The 15,538-nt window shown below is 33.7% G+C and overlaps 1 protein-coding gene across 1 annotated transcript in view; it reads left to right on the forward strand.

The window, feature by feature from the left end:
- Nucleotides 1-15,538, forward strand: part of LOC115888672 (scavenger receptor class B member 1-like) — a 46,759-nt gene that overhangs the window by 16,599 nt on the left and 14,622 nt on the right. The window contains exons 2-5 of the mRNA XM_030908453.1: nucleotides 11,779-11,889; nucleotides 13,988-14,132; nucleotides 14,191-14,332; nucleotides 14,758-14,958. Of these exons, the coding sequence (XP_030764313.1) occupies nucleotides 11,779-11,889; nucleotides 13,988-14,132; nucleotides 14,191-14,332; nucleotides 14,758-14,958 (599 nt within the window). The remainder of the gene's footprint in view (nucleotides 1-11,778; nucleotides 11,890-13,987; nucleotides 14,133-14,190; nucleotides 14,333-14,757; nucleotides 14,959-15,538) is intronic.

A 15,538-nucleotide genomic window follows, 5' to 3' on the forward strand; every position in this document is an offset into this window, starting at 1 on the left:
TAAAAAAATCGTTGTAAACGAAATAGCCCCAATTATGTCTCCGCTAGCAAAATCGGTGAGTAAAACTAGGCTAGATACCATAGTTGAACTTATAGTGAAAAAAAGTTTTATTAGCTTGAATAATAAATTATAATAAATTATAATACAAGGCCTTCTGCAGATATCAAAATATTTACTTTTTTATTTTTATTTTTAGAATTTTTACAAATTTTACTTCCTAGCACTTTTAGAATTATTATGTAATACATTTTTAAGAAAAATGCAGTCAATAAACACAACATGCTAATAAAACCACTTTTTCAATTTGTCAAGCTTCCGAGAATTTTATTCCCATCATCAGGACGTCAAGAGTCAGTTGTCAATTAAGTTTGACAAATTGAAAAAGTAGTTTTTTTTTCATAGCAACTGTTAAAATTGTCTTATATCTATCAAAAATAGTAGATAAAACAGTACTTTAATCGCAAGGGTTGATTAAATGATACTTTAACAGCGAGGATAGGTTAAAAACTTTATTTCTTGACGCACGTTTTTTAATTGCTTCCATTTTTGAAAATTTTTGTATTCCTTTTCATAAGTTATTCGGGATTTAAGTGGAAGTAGTTTGGGTATGGTGTTGGTCGCCTCAGCCTGAATATCTGTTGGTAATTTACTTATTTCGTTTTGAGCCATTTCTGGCTCCAATTCAATCAGCAATCGACACGAAAGAGAATTAAAAAATATTGACTCAAAACTGACAACTAAAGTGGCAGCTTTATTTGTTTGTCAAATTACATAGAAACTAACGCCAACCCAGTACAATATTTTTTCTATTGGTAATAAATTCCTTGAAATAATAATTTCTGAATATTTTTTAAAACGTAACTCGCTATGGAAAAATATGAAGCATGAAGGCACCTTGTGTGATATTATCCAAAGAGGACTCCGTATCACTGAGAGATGGTGTAGAACTGTCGGGCTGAGTATCAACTCAGACAAAACCGCGATAGTGCCATTCACCAGAAAGCGAAGTCTGAAAAACTTGAAAAGAATCCAACTAGATGGAAAGGAAATACTGCCAACACAGGAAGTTAAATATCTGGGAATAACCCTGGACAGTAAACTCCTGTGGAACAGGCATATTAAGAACACTACCAGCAAAGCCATAAAGGCTCTCATGATATGCAGAAGACTGGCCGGAAATAGATGGGGCTGCTCCCCTAACATTTTGCGCTGGATGTATACCATGATAGTAAGACCCATGATTACTTATGGAGCAGTTGCCTGGTTCACAAAACTAGAGCAACGGACGGCAAGGCTAAACTTGTGCAAAGTCCAGAGACTAGCATGCGTTTGTATCACAGGAGCCATGAAAACCTGTCCAACAGCAGCAATGGAGGTCATTCTAGATCTAACACCACTGCACATTGTCATTGGTAGAGATGCCCATGCGACAATGATTAGAATGGTCACTAACGGAATTAGAACTGGGAGAATTGTCAGATCAGGGGCTTGGAACACCCTCAAAAAGGAAATACCACTCCTGAAACTCCCAGTGGACGATATGCCAAGAACGTACAACTTTGAGAAAATCTCAATGTAGTATTGAACAATAAAAATGATTGGAAGAGCGAAACGCTTGCCCAGCAGTTGAAAGACCATACCATAACTTGGTATACTGATGCTTCCAAGACCAATACGGGAACAGGGATCGGAGTATTTGGGCCGAGAGCTAAATACTCCGAACCAATGGGCACTTACCCTAGTATCCTACAGGCAGAAATCTACGCTATCGAAAGATGCGTACAACTTATCTTAGATAGGAACTATCGGAAACAAGAAATAGCCATCTGGTCTGATAGTCAAGCAGCGTTAAAAGCGATCAACTCAGTATCAATCAATTCGAAATTGGTCAAAGAATGCATAGAGAAGCTGAATAAATTAGGCAAAGAAAACAAAGTCCTCCTACTCTGGGTGCCTGCTCACCAAGGGATAGAAGGCAATAAAAAAGCAAATAATCTAGCTAGGAAAGGAGCGAACATTCCACTAACTAGACCAGAACCGTTCTGCTTTCCAAGTGGTAACCAACTCAAGGCAGAACTCAAGAACTTAGAAGATTCCATCCGCAACCTGGAATGGAAATCTTGCAACGGTCTAAGACACTCGAATAAGTTTCTGAGGGCTTATGATCAAGAAAAATCACAGATCTTCCTGGGTTTAAGTAAGAACAATCTTCGGATTGTCACGGGGTTTTAACAGGACACTGTCTCCTCAATGAACACCTCAGTAGATTGAAACTAAGAAGAAACGGCGAATGCAGATTCTGTGGGGAAGATGGGGAAACACCAGTACACCTCATCACTGAGTGCGCCGAGACGACAACCATTCGTGCCATGAATTATGACTGATATTGGAGACTGATATTGGTCAAAGCCCTGGGACTGTATGATGAGTTATGACTCAAGAAAGGGGGACACAATGGATCTGTAAGGTCGCAGTGATTAACCCCCCTCCCACTCATTCTAAATTCTAAAATGGAAAAATATATTGTTTTATACACGACGATAAAACTGCAGTATCGTCTCCCGATATTAATTCACTCGCGATTTCATCGCTCATGAATTAATTTTTTTTTGGACGATAAAATACCATTTTATCGTCTTGTATGAAAAATAACTATAGCCTACGTGGTGATTATTGACTGCATCTTCACTTAAATTGTGTTTTTTCTTAACTTAGTCAACCACGACTTAACCTACTGTTTTTTAATAAATTTTTCGTATACTCCCTATTTAAATCAGTGTATTTGTATATGCCAGTTGTTTACTCGATGCCAATAAAGACAACAGTTTGAGAGATTTTTTTTTAAATTTGATACACACTTATAAAGTACTAGCGTGTACCAGCGACTTCGTTCGCGTCGAATTAATCATTTCTAATGGTGATGACAAAGCAAAGCAAGAATTTCCTTTAACATACAAACTGGATAAAATTTTCTCACATTTATGTCAGCATGAGAAAAAAAAAATATGGCGATATTATTATATAACTTGGTAATATTTGAGGGGTAGTTTCATCTCGTTGGAATTTGACTTTCGAAAAATCCGTTTGCCAAAAATAAGCTTTTTACGCAAGCAGTTTAAGCAGAATCGTGGTTATGAAATTACCCAACTTTTTGGAACACCCTGTATAATTTTTTAAAAAAATTCAAAATATGTAAAAAAACTAAATAAATTATGCTTGTCCAAGCGTTTTCCCGGAAAACTAACCGTTTTTTAAATAAAAAATATTGTAGTATTTGAGGGGCGTTTTCACCCTCTTGGAATTTGAGATTCGAGAAACCCCTCCTTATCGAACCTCTACACCCCACAGTCAATCCGTTTCCCAAAAATCAGCTTTAAACGTCAAGCAGTTTAAGCAGAATCGTGATTACTCAATGGTCATATTTTCTGAAACACCCTGTATAAATTTTAAAAAAATTTTAAAATATGTAAAACAACAAAATAACATATACGTGTTTAAGAGTGTTTCCGAAAAACTCACCGGTTTTTAAATAAAAAACATTTTAATATTTGAGGGATAGTTTCACCCCCTTAGAATTCGAGTTTCGAAAAATCCCTTCTTATCGAACCTCTACACCCTAAAGTCAATCCTTTTTCCAAAAATCAGCTTTTTACGTCAAGCGCTTTAAGCAGGATCGTGATTAATCAATGACCAGATTTTTCGAAACACCCTGTATACATTTTTAAAAAATCTTAAAATATGTAAAAAAACAAAATAAAATATAGCTGTTTAAGCGTTTTTTGGAAACTTGACCGTTTTTTAAATAAAAAATATTGTAATATTTGAGGAGTGGTTTCGCCCTCTAGGAACTGGAATTTCGAAAAATCAAATCAACCTGTATGCCAAAATTGAGCTTCTTACGTTGAGTGGTTTGAGCAGGATCGTGATTAATCAGTATGTCAGTCACTTAAGGATTTTATATATCAGTATAGATTTTAATAAACCTTGTAGATCAAAATCACGGACATGAACTTCAATTCGTTTCGTATCTATGTAGTATTTCTTTATTGACTTATATTACCTATGGGAAAACTGTGCTGCTGGTCAGCGATTGTTATGTATTAGTCAACGTGCCCTATTTTTTTGAAATGTTCTATTTCGTTCAAGAAAATGCATTTAATCCGCCGTCTGGTGCCGTTCACTTCCAGTGTCGGGGACAAAATTACATATATTTTGTTTAACACACAGATGTATCAATAATATGATATGTTTTTAGTTTGTTTTGTTTAAAATGATAATGAACATACAGTTTCTGCAAAGGACTTACGTCCTTTTTACATAAAACCATTGATTTAAAATGAAAAAAAAGTAAAACGGGCAATCTATATGCGCATCAGTAAGTAGCTTATTATGCACGATGAATAATTGAATAAAAACAGAAGGAAGGAGTCTGCAAATACTAATTCTTCTAATAATTAATACTACTACTAATTTATGTTATTACTATGTTAACTGGCAAAGTAGTACAACAGAGAGAGGCCATATCACTAAAGATTAATTATGGAGAATACCTTAACCATCTAAAATTCTAATTACCCTGAAGAACTATAAGTACAAATTAACGAACTAAATACAGCTATTACTAAGTATGTAGGTCTCAAAATTAATCTGGTAAAAACTAAAACTGATATACCTACTTAAACTGCCCGTCAAATTAAATACCACAGCGATTTTTTTACTCAATTTCAACGAGTTGTAACTTATGTAACGTAAAAAATGGACAATTTTGTTGATTTTTTAGCATATTAAAGATCGGTTATCGTAAATTGATCTGATTCTTCTCAATTTTGTATGAGATTTAGTTTTCTATGATATACAGGGTGTGTAAAAAAGGAATGTAATTTTTGTAATTTTTGTGTTACTGCCATTTTGTTATAAAACAAAATTTAACTAAAATTATAAGTTCTGGATATAGCTAATACTAATATCTCGGGACGTATTTGGAATTTTTACGATAACTCATCTGGAATAAAAGATAATCAATTTTTACTCTAACTTGTATTTTTCTACCTTTCTTAAGAAATATGCTAACAAAACTGAAATTAACTTTAACATTGTAGGATATTCGTTACTTTTACAATGTGAAATTAAAAAAAACTACTAAGTTGCAGCTAAACTACAGATTTTTAGACACAAAAAAAGTTTTTACAAAAATATCAAATACGTGTCGAGCTTTTATATTAACCTTATGGGCTGTTTTTACTTTTTCGCAGGTCGTATTTTTAAGAGATCCTGTATTAAACTGCGTTAGTTAAATAATTTTTTTTTAATTTCACATTAGTAACGAATATCCTACAAGTTTAAAGTTAATTTCAGTTTTGTTAGCTTATCTCTTGAGAAAGGTAGAAAAAATTCAAGTTAGAGTAAAAATTGATTATCTTTTATTCCCGATGAGTTATCGTAAAAATTCCAAATACGTCCCGAGATATCAGTCTTAGCTATACCCAGAACTTATAATTCTAGTAAAATTTTGTTTTTTAGCAAAATGGCAGCAACACAAAAATTACAAAAATTACATTCCTTTTTTTCACACCCTGTATATCATAGAAAACTAAATCTCATACAAAATTTAGAAAAATCAGATCAATCTACGATAAACGATCTTTAATATGCTAAAGAAATCAACAAAATTGGTCCATTTTTTTCAAAGTTACAATTCGTTGAAAATGAGTAAAAAAATCGCTGTGGTATTTAATTTGACGGGCAGTTTATAACGAACAATATACAGGGTGGTTCGAACTGCATTCCGGAAACTTCGGCAACACATTCTGCAGATAAAAATATGTAAAAAAGTTTGTATAAATGTATGTCCGAAAATGCTTAGTTTTGGAGATACAGGGTGTAGAAGTTTCATTTTTCTTTCGATTTTTTCCAAATAATTTTTGAAGTAACGTCAATATTTGGATGAAAATTGGTTTCTGGAAGTTTTTTGACATGGGCAATTTGATTTTGATGTCATTATGACTCTTATTTGTAGGGGGCGCCACTTACATGTGTTTTAACTGTTTTGAACTTATAAAAAGGTTTTGAAGAGTAATAACTTTTCGTCCGTACCTGTATAAAACTACTGAGTGAAAAATTATAGATTTCCGTGATTTTTTACGTAAAATATATCTCTTGGTAAAAATAAACAGGTTGAGTAGATAGTTGTTATTTGACTGATGTGATAAATTTGGGAACTTTTTATTTATTTTTCTTCGACAAAATGATGATAAAATAGTTTCTGTTGAACTTTTGGCATAAAACATTTCAAATTTATGATATCAGTCCTTTGAATAAAAAGACTAAGGAAGGAGCATATATCAAAAATCTTAGGTACACCGCGATGGGCCTCAAATATGGCCGACTTAAATTCCGGTTTATCAGTGTCGTTCTAATTTTATTTAAAAAATGTGAAACTATGATGTAGGGTAGACGTGGGGTAGACTCAATAATTTGTTGTTTTATTTTACGTTGTGAATAAATGTTGGTAGTTATTAAAATTGTTATAAAATATATAATTCTAATAAAAATAGATAAGTTATAATAAGTATTTATTAACACAAACATCCGATACGCTACTGAAGCAGGTAAGTCAAATTAACGTATCTAAATTCTTTGACATCTAATCTTTGACAAGTAATAAATAAAAGTTAAAATGCAAGAAAAATATATAATTTAGTTAATTTAAGTGAATTTCATAAATGATTGGTTTTCTACACGTATGTATATTATATAGTCACTTACTAGCGAAAAGTTGTTCCATTATTACACTCAATTTTTGCCGAGATCTACCGCACGCTACACAACCAACTATTTTAGAATCTTTTTCGATAAATCGCGATAGTGTCACTGTTAATTTAAGTTCTGCCACAATTTCCATCTAGATTTACTACCTTTATACAACTATCAGTAGTAGAATAAATAATAAATAACATAAAATAAGCTCCGTAAAGACTGACAAATCCACAAAATTTCAAATCAAATTCAAATGTGTCAAATGAATCGTCAAACAGAACTGTCAAGGATCCCCACTCTAGAGTGCTTTTATGGTGCTTTTTCCGCCCACCATACATCAGTCACATGGATAGCATTATGTTCCTTCCTTAGTCTTTTTATTCAAAGTATCAGTCTAATAACTATTCAGTCAACATGTTTAATTTATGGCAATTATGACAGGTATTGATAATTTCGATTCTAAAAATCTCGAAAACCATTACTCGTAGGGATTTTTACCAAGATACTTTTTTATCACGTAAAAAACGCTGTAAATGTATATTTTTTTACTCAGCAGTTTTATACAGGTACGGACAAAAAGTTATTACTCTTCAAACCGGTTAAAAAATATGTACGTGGCACCCTCTATAAGTAGGAGTCATACTGACATCAAAATCAAATTTCTCATGTCAAAAAAGTCCCAGACACCAATTTTCATCTAAATATTGAAGTTACTTCAGAAATTATTTGGAAAAAATCGAAATAAAAATGAAACTTCTACACCCTATATCTCGGAAACTAAGCATTTTAGGAGATACATTTATACGAAGTTTTTTACTTATTTTTATCTGCAGAATATACTGCCGAAGTTTCAGGAATACATTTTGGACCACCCTGTATATGTATACGAAAAATTATGTTCACTTTGTAGACAAACAATTTTATTTAAAAGTAATAGTTTCCATTACCTCATTAAATTATGAAAATATCTTTATTGTATTAATTTGTGTTGTGTGAAATATTCAAATTTATAAAAAAAACAATACCTACCTAATTGGCTGTTCTATGACAAAATAACGTATCTTAATATTTTTTTCTGATTTTTATTATGCTAGTACTGCGTATGCAAGACGCTTCGATTGGCATTTTTTAACATTTTTTTAAATATTTTTAATACAAGGTGTAATATACATGCGATAGTAACCCATATAGACCGAGAGCTGACTACATAAAAAAACTTTATCATCGTTACATGGCTAATTTTTTGTGTGAAGTATCCTTTTGTGTAGCCATTGTGAAATAGTCATGTCTGCCAGCGCGATCCCGGGGCTTAAAGCGGGGGCGGCCAATCGAAAGGGTGAAATTTTGACACTAAAAATATTATAAGGTACACGAGTTATAATTGCCAAATAGCTTTTATTTATTATTAGGAAACGTGTAAAATTGTTGACAGACATTTTTGTCGTGGCTGAAATGCCGGCAGACAACGCGAAAGAGGCATAGAATTTTGACAAAAGAAAATAATCGCATACATACATATCGGTTGGTGGAATGTCATGTTTATTGTTAATTAATTTAAAAAGCCGTATGCAAAAGAGCAGACAAAAAAATCGTTATTGAAATAATAAAAAAATTTATTTATAATATAATCGTATATTATAAATATATTTTTCCTTCAGCGTTCCCTGTATAAAGCGCTAGAGTAATATCGCGCTTTTGATAACTGTCTGTAGCTGATTGAGCCACGATCTTTTTGTCTGCCCTTTTGCATACGGCTTTTAAAATAAATAAATATGACATTTCACCAATCGGCATGCAAATATGCCATAATTTTCTTCATTCAGGTCCGTATTTAGAAAAATTAAGTTCGCCTCTGTACCTCAAAAATTATAACCTAATTTGAAAATCTAAAAATATTATCAGATAGCCCTAATAAAGTGGCTACGAGAATGTGCAATTAGTTTTTTGATTTTCTAAAAAGTAACGACAGGAAAAAATAAAATGAATTTTCAAAAAAATCAGTTTTTTACTAAAAACTTATCAATCCTTGAAATTTTTGAAACTTTTTTGATGGCATCTTTGTGAACATCCCAAAGCGCAACTTTGCCCCACCAATGCTCGTACCTAGAATTTGTAGCACCCTGTATAGTGTCTAATGTTTTCGTGCGCTAGTCCGACTCGCACTTAACCAATTTTTTTAAATAATCTGTATGTTCTTTAATTTGAACGATTGTTTCTCTTTGAATTCTCACCCTGTATAAGGAGAATCACAAGTATGTTTTTATTACATATCTTTCGGAGTTTATAAAAGAACGCAGCCGAATTGTATATCTGAACTGACCTGTAAAAATACAAAAAAACGTGGATAAATAAGTACCCTGTTTGGACAAACAGGAATAACAGTTCTTCTGCTCGAGTACCTTTACAACGTCTTTTGTAAATAACATCTTGTCACATAAAAGAATCTCTCTGAAGTGTTATAATGCAAATTAACTGCAATAGGCTGAAAAAAAAACTTGAAACAATAAATGTATTTTCAGGTCTTTAATGCAAGATACTTCCAGTTAGGTCAGTTGCTTACTTTATGTTTAGTTTTAAATTTATTTTAATTTACTTAGCCAATAAGTACTTTATCAAATTCAATAACAAACATAATAAAAACTTTCAAGTTTGGCCTTACTTAGATTTTAAAATATACAAAAGTTTTTTTTTCAATTATTATACAGATAGAAAAGTTGTAAATATGAATAAATGTCATTTTCAATCACCCCATTTAGAAATATTTCTTAGTAACAATAACAAAATTAATCAAGACGTAAGTCCTCTGCTAAAAGCGTGAAGGCTACAATGTAATTAACACAATAGCGACATTAGACATTGTACATGTCTATACAGGGTGTCCCAGAAATATAAGTGCAAGTATTTTAACTGGTAGTATAGTTCAACCCCAGAAACACGCCTATGAGGTTTTCAGCCATTGCCCCTATGAGCATGAATATGGCAACATAGATAGTAGATTAAATTTACAAGAAAGAAAATCCAGAAAAGATCCAGTGGTTCACGAAATTTTATTAAAAAATTTTTTTGGACGTGGGACGTAGGACGTAGGACGTAGAACGCAGGACCTAAGACGTAGAACGTAGAACGTAGAGCGTAGAGCGTAGAGCGTAGAGCTTAGATCGTAGACGTAGACGTAGACGTAGACGTAGACGTAGACGTAGACGTAGACGTAGACGTAGACGTAGACGTAGACGTAGACGTAGACGTAGACGTAGACGTAGACGTAGACGTAGACGTAGACGTAGACGTAGACGTAGACGTAGACGTAGACGTAGACGTAGACGTAGACGTAGACGTAGACGTAGACGTAGACGTAGACGTAGACGTAGACGTAGACGTAGACGTAGACGTAGACGTAGACGTAGACGTAGACGTAGACGTAGACGTAGACGTAGACGTAGACGTAGACGTAGACGTAGACGTAGACGTAGACGTAGACGTAGACGTAGACGTAGACGTAGACGTAGACGTAGACGTAGACGTAGACGTAGACGTAGACGTAGACGTAGACGTAGACGTAGACGTAGACGTAGACGTAGACGTAGACGTAGACGTAGACGTAGACGTAGACGTAGACGTAGACGTAGACGTAGACGTAGACGTAGACGTAGACGTAGACGTAGACGTAGACGTAGACGTAGACGTAGACGTAGACGTAGACGTAGACGTAGACGTAGACGTAGACGTAGACGTAGACGTAGACGTAGACGTAGACGTAGACGTAGACGTAGACGTAGACGTAGACGTAGACGTAGACGTAGACGTAGACGTAGACGTAGACGTAGACGTAGACGTAGACGTAGACGTAGACGTAGACGTAGACGTAGACGTAGACGTAGACGTAGACGTAGACGTAGACGTAGACGTAGACGTAGACGTAGACGTAGACGTAGACGTAGAACGTAGAACGTAGAACGTAGAACGTAGAACGTGGAACGTAGAACGTGGAACGTGGAACGTGGAACGTGGAACGTGGAACGTGGAACGTGGAACGTAGAACGTAGAACGTAGAACGTAGAACGTGGAACGTGGGACGTAGTACGTAGAACGTAGAACGTATAGGAGTAGGGTTGATCATTTTTTACTCGTACTACAATGTGTATCATTCTCTCTCACAATTTTTACAAAGTGTGCTTCCTAAAATCATGGTCCCATCTCATACCATGCTGTAATTTTTCTGCTTCATCTGTTGTCGGTCCTTCTTGCCAGATGTCTTGCCCATTGCCACTTCAGGGATTTGATTCTGTGGATGACATCTATTACCTGTGTCTTTTATCATATCCACTCTGTTCTTTTACGGTCTTTATTATTCCCAGCATATTTTTTTCCATTGAGCATTAGACGTAGACGTAGAACGTAGAACGTAGAACGTAGAACGTAGAACGTAGAACGTAGAACGTAGAACGTAGAACGTAGAACGTAGAACGTAGAACGTAGAACGTAGAACGTAGAACGTAGAACGTAGAACGTAGAACGTAGAACGTAGAACGTAGAACGTGGAACGTGGAACGTAGTACGTAGAACGTAGAACGTATAGGAGTAGGGTTCATCATCACGACTTTACAGTCTATTTTGAGTTAAGATTAAATATTAAACGAGTTATAACTCGTCATACAGTTTCAAGGCTTTGACAAAAGCCAGCATGTGAGACGATTTTACAGGCACGAAACTTCATTGCACGAATGGTTGTCGTTTCGGCGCGCTCAGTGATGAGGTGTTCTGGGGTTTCCCCATTTTCCCCATTTAATTTGCATTCGCCGTTGTTTCTTAGCTTCAATCTACTGAGGTGTTTACTGGGACAGTGTCCTGTTAAAAATCCCATGACAACTCGAAGATTTTTCTTCCTTAAATCAAGAAAAAAATTCAGCCAGTAGCGCCACACTTTTTAGTTATTTATATATTGTTTTCTGATATTAATTGAAATTAGAAATACAAATAGCAAAACAGTTTTTTCTAATTGACTTATTTTCTTTTTATTTACAGAGATATCATGTCTGCTGGTATTTGGTATAATCACCTTATTGTCTGGAATGATAACCCTAATATTTACACCATTCCAAATTCTTCTAAGCATCAGATTGGAGATGACACCCGGTAAGTACAGCTTAGTAATGCCTATTTAAAACAATAATAAATCAGAATAATGTGAATCTACATATAAAGAATTTTACTCGTACTACAAAGTGTATCATTCTCTCTCACAATTTTCACAAAGTGTGCTTCCTAATATCATGGTCGCATCTCAGGTTTGGGCTTCTTCTAGGTCTCTTAATTCCTGGTGGATACCATGCTGTAATTTTTCTGCTTCATCTGTTGTCCGTCCTTCTTGCCAGATGTCTTGCCCATTGCCACTTCAGGGATTAGATTCTGTGGATGACATCTATTACCTGTGTCTTTTGTCATATCCATTCTGTTCTTTTACGGTCTTTATTATTCCCAGCATATTTTTTTCCATTGAGCATTATGCGACCTGCAGGTTCCCTTTATAATATCTAAATAAAATAAGTATACTTGGGTAGACAGGTTGTTAATTTGTTTATTACTCGCGGCAAGAGCTTTATGGTTGAAATATGGCAACCTCGGCCCGCTCGTCGATAGACGACGCGACGCGACGGGACGAATCGGCAGAAAACCCTATAAGTGCATGCGTTCTCAATAGGCAGTGTTGCCATTCTGTTCCCTATAAGTAACTGTCCAGTTAACAACCTGTATACCAGGTATAATAGTATTTGCCCAAATTCAATATACCCTGCACAGCACCACACTTATAAATGAATAATCTATTATTTCGATTACTAAGGCAAATCTTAACAATATACTAAAAAATATAGTATTTTATGTTGGCGTGCAATTGCCAAGGCATTATAATTATTATTATTATAGAAATAAAGATGTCTAATATTGATACTGTCACTATAAATGTTGACTGGTAACCAGGGTTGGAAAAAATCATGATTTAAAAAACAAACAAAAAAATCAGATTTATTTGATTTAAATCAGATTTTTTTTATTTAAATCGGATTTCCAAATGACTTGGACTTATTTCCAATTAAAGTCCTATCCAAAATGGCTAAATCTTTATAACTCTTCCCGATATCGATAAGATTAATAATTCTAGGGTGCGTTTATCATTTTTCCACATCGGTCACAAATATATTTCGCAAAAAAGTCGCTCGCTTCAGATCAAAAGGATTTTTTTTTCAAACGTCTCTGAAGTATTAATTTTTGTCATTTTAACGCCTAGGTATAAAAGTAAAGCACTGTTACGCCTAAGCACAAAAGTAGTAAAATATATTATTAAATTGATATAAATTGTCAAATTCAACCAGTGTACAAATTGTTGCTCGATTACTGTTTATATTATTTGCAATGTTTGAAATTGATTAAAAAATGATTTGTAATGTTTTAAAAAAATAGTATGTAGATTAAAAATGTACTTTTTGTGCTTCCTTGTCGTGTCATATTCCTTGTCGGAATAGCTTTACAATGGTCCTTCAAAAGTACAGCATCATCAAAAAAGTATAATTTTTACTTTTAATAAACAATACACTATTGTTCGGAAATAGTCTCAAGTCGAGAATGAAATTAGTATTATCTAATGTCAAAGTGTAAAATACTTACTGCAGATCAAAATGCCGGCAAGAATTTGGAAAAATATACAACCGTTTCAAAAAAAATATAAAACAAAATATTTCCTGACAATGATTATAGATTCTCGGGAATGAAGATGATTATAGTCTCTATTTCAGAAGAACCTAGTTCTGCACTAGACTGCGAATGATATGTATTCGAACAGCGAATTTTTGTTACTTATACATAAATTTTAAAATAAATCCCTGCGTTTAGCTGTCTAATGGATTCACACGAAATTACTTCAAAAATCTGTCCAATATTTAATTTGATGAATAGATATTTTTATATAGTTTTATAACATTTACAATTACTTTTCGATTTATTATCTGTTATATCTTTTATAGCAATATTTTTTATAGTTTTCAAGGACACATTTTTATAACTTTTACAGTTATTTTTTGATTGATGATAAAGTTTTAATAAAATTATTTTTTTTTATTTAAATCACATGATTAGAATTAAAAAAATCATTTGATTTAAATCACGATTTAAATCATGATTTAAATCATGCCAACCCTGCTGGTAACTGATTAGATAACAATCTCTTTCTTAATTTTAGGTCTACCTCCCTTTGACTGGTGGTTTACACCGCCCGATGAAGTTCTTGTCAGAGTTCATATTTTTAACGTCACGAACTCAGAAAGATTTCTTAATGGAACAGACAGCAAACTGAACATTCAAGAAGTAGGACCCATTGTATACAGGTGAGATCAATTTTGGTTTTATTTAAAAACTAGAAATTAACTTTTTGACTGTTTTTAGAGAAAAATTAATACATAGCAACGTGATTTTTAACAAAAATGGTACTTTAACGTATACAGCGAATAGGACGGCTGCGTACGAACCAGAACTAAACACTATAAATTTAAACGAAACTCTCATTGTTCCTAATTTGGCTGTATTGGTAGGTATTTATCTCATTCCCTCTTCAAAATACAGAGTTTTAGAACATTTGTAAAATAACAATACATTAATCTGTCAATTATACAAGATAAAACAAAATGTTCATATGTTGGTGAAAGTTTGAAACGCCCTGTGGAGTATGTTACCAAAGCAAGGGATTTAAAATTTATTTTATTTTCTAGGTGTGTCTTTTCTCGATAGTTTGTTTTTTGGTTCATCTTGATAGCTTTTTATTTGGTGGAGATATTCGCTTTCGAAGAAGACACTAACATTTTTTCGTAATTTTTTCATTCTTATTAAATTTTCTCACTAAACTTGAAACATCTAAAAGCGTGTTTTATTAAAACGATAATGTTTCAGCGATGTTTCACAAAGAACCAAACACAGAATCTGTACTATGTATTTATTTATTTATTTATTTTTTAGCTTATACCAGCATATTTCCATGATGCCACTATGTTTTTCAAATTCGCTATAAACGTGTTGATGAGAACATATTCAGCACAGCCTTTTGTAAAAACCACAATTCACGACTTCCTTTGGAACATGACGGATCCCATCTTGGAAGCTGCCGAAAAAATAGCACCATCTCTAGTACCAACTAAAAATACTGGAATAATGCAAATAGTAAGTTTTCTGTAAGTTATATCATTTGATTTGAATTATATTCTATTAACACATAAAAGTAGCATTATATACTTAGATTGAACTATATGTGCGTGTATCGTGTATCTCTAGCAACCTGCCAATATTTAGAGTAATAGATATTTATGTTATATACAGGATGCCTCACGCTGAGTGTGCATTAGAAGTTCCTAGAGAACTACAATATCTAGATCGGAGATTTTTTGCACATTATTGTTTCACATGGAGATAAAAATACAGGGTGGCCCATCGAAAACGTTCCGCAAGGCATAACGGCCAGGGTAATTTTTTTTCAGAAAATTCAAAAACACGTCAATTTTGTTTGTGAGGGGGACAACTTTTGCCCCAAAAATTATTGCAAAATCTTCAACCCTCTAAGCGGGGGTGTTTTCAAAATGATTACCGCAGTCACTATGAAATAAAAAAACGACATGTGGGCTATCTATTTCAAAAATTAAGGGTGTATTCCGTTGCTTACCTAGGTTATGGTTCCGTTTTTATCGGTTTCCTAAAAGTTTTCTTATTACGGAACACGGTTCCTGAAAAATTCGGTTATAACTGT

This window comes from Sitophilus oryzae, unplaced genomic scaffold, assembly GCF_002938485.1.
Source record: "Sitophilus oryzae breed Bouriz unplaced genomic scaffold, Soryzae_2.0 scaffold_806_pilon_pilon, whole genome shotgun sequence".
Classification (NCBI taxonomy): domain Eukaryota; kingdom Metazoa; phylum Arthropoda; class Insecta; order Coleoptera; family Curculionidae; genus Sitophilus; species Sitophilus oryzae.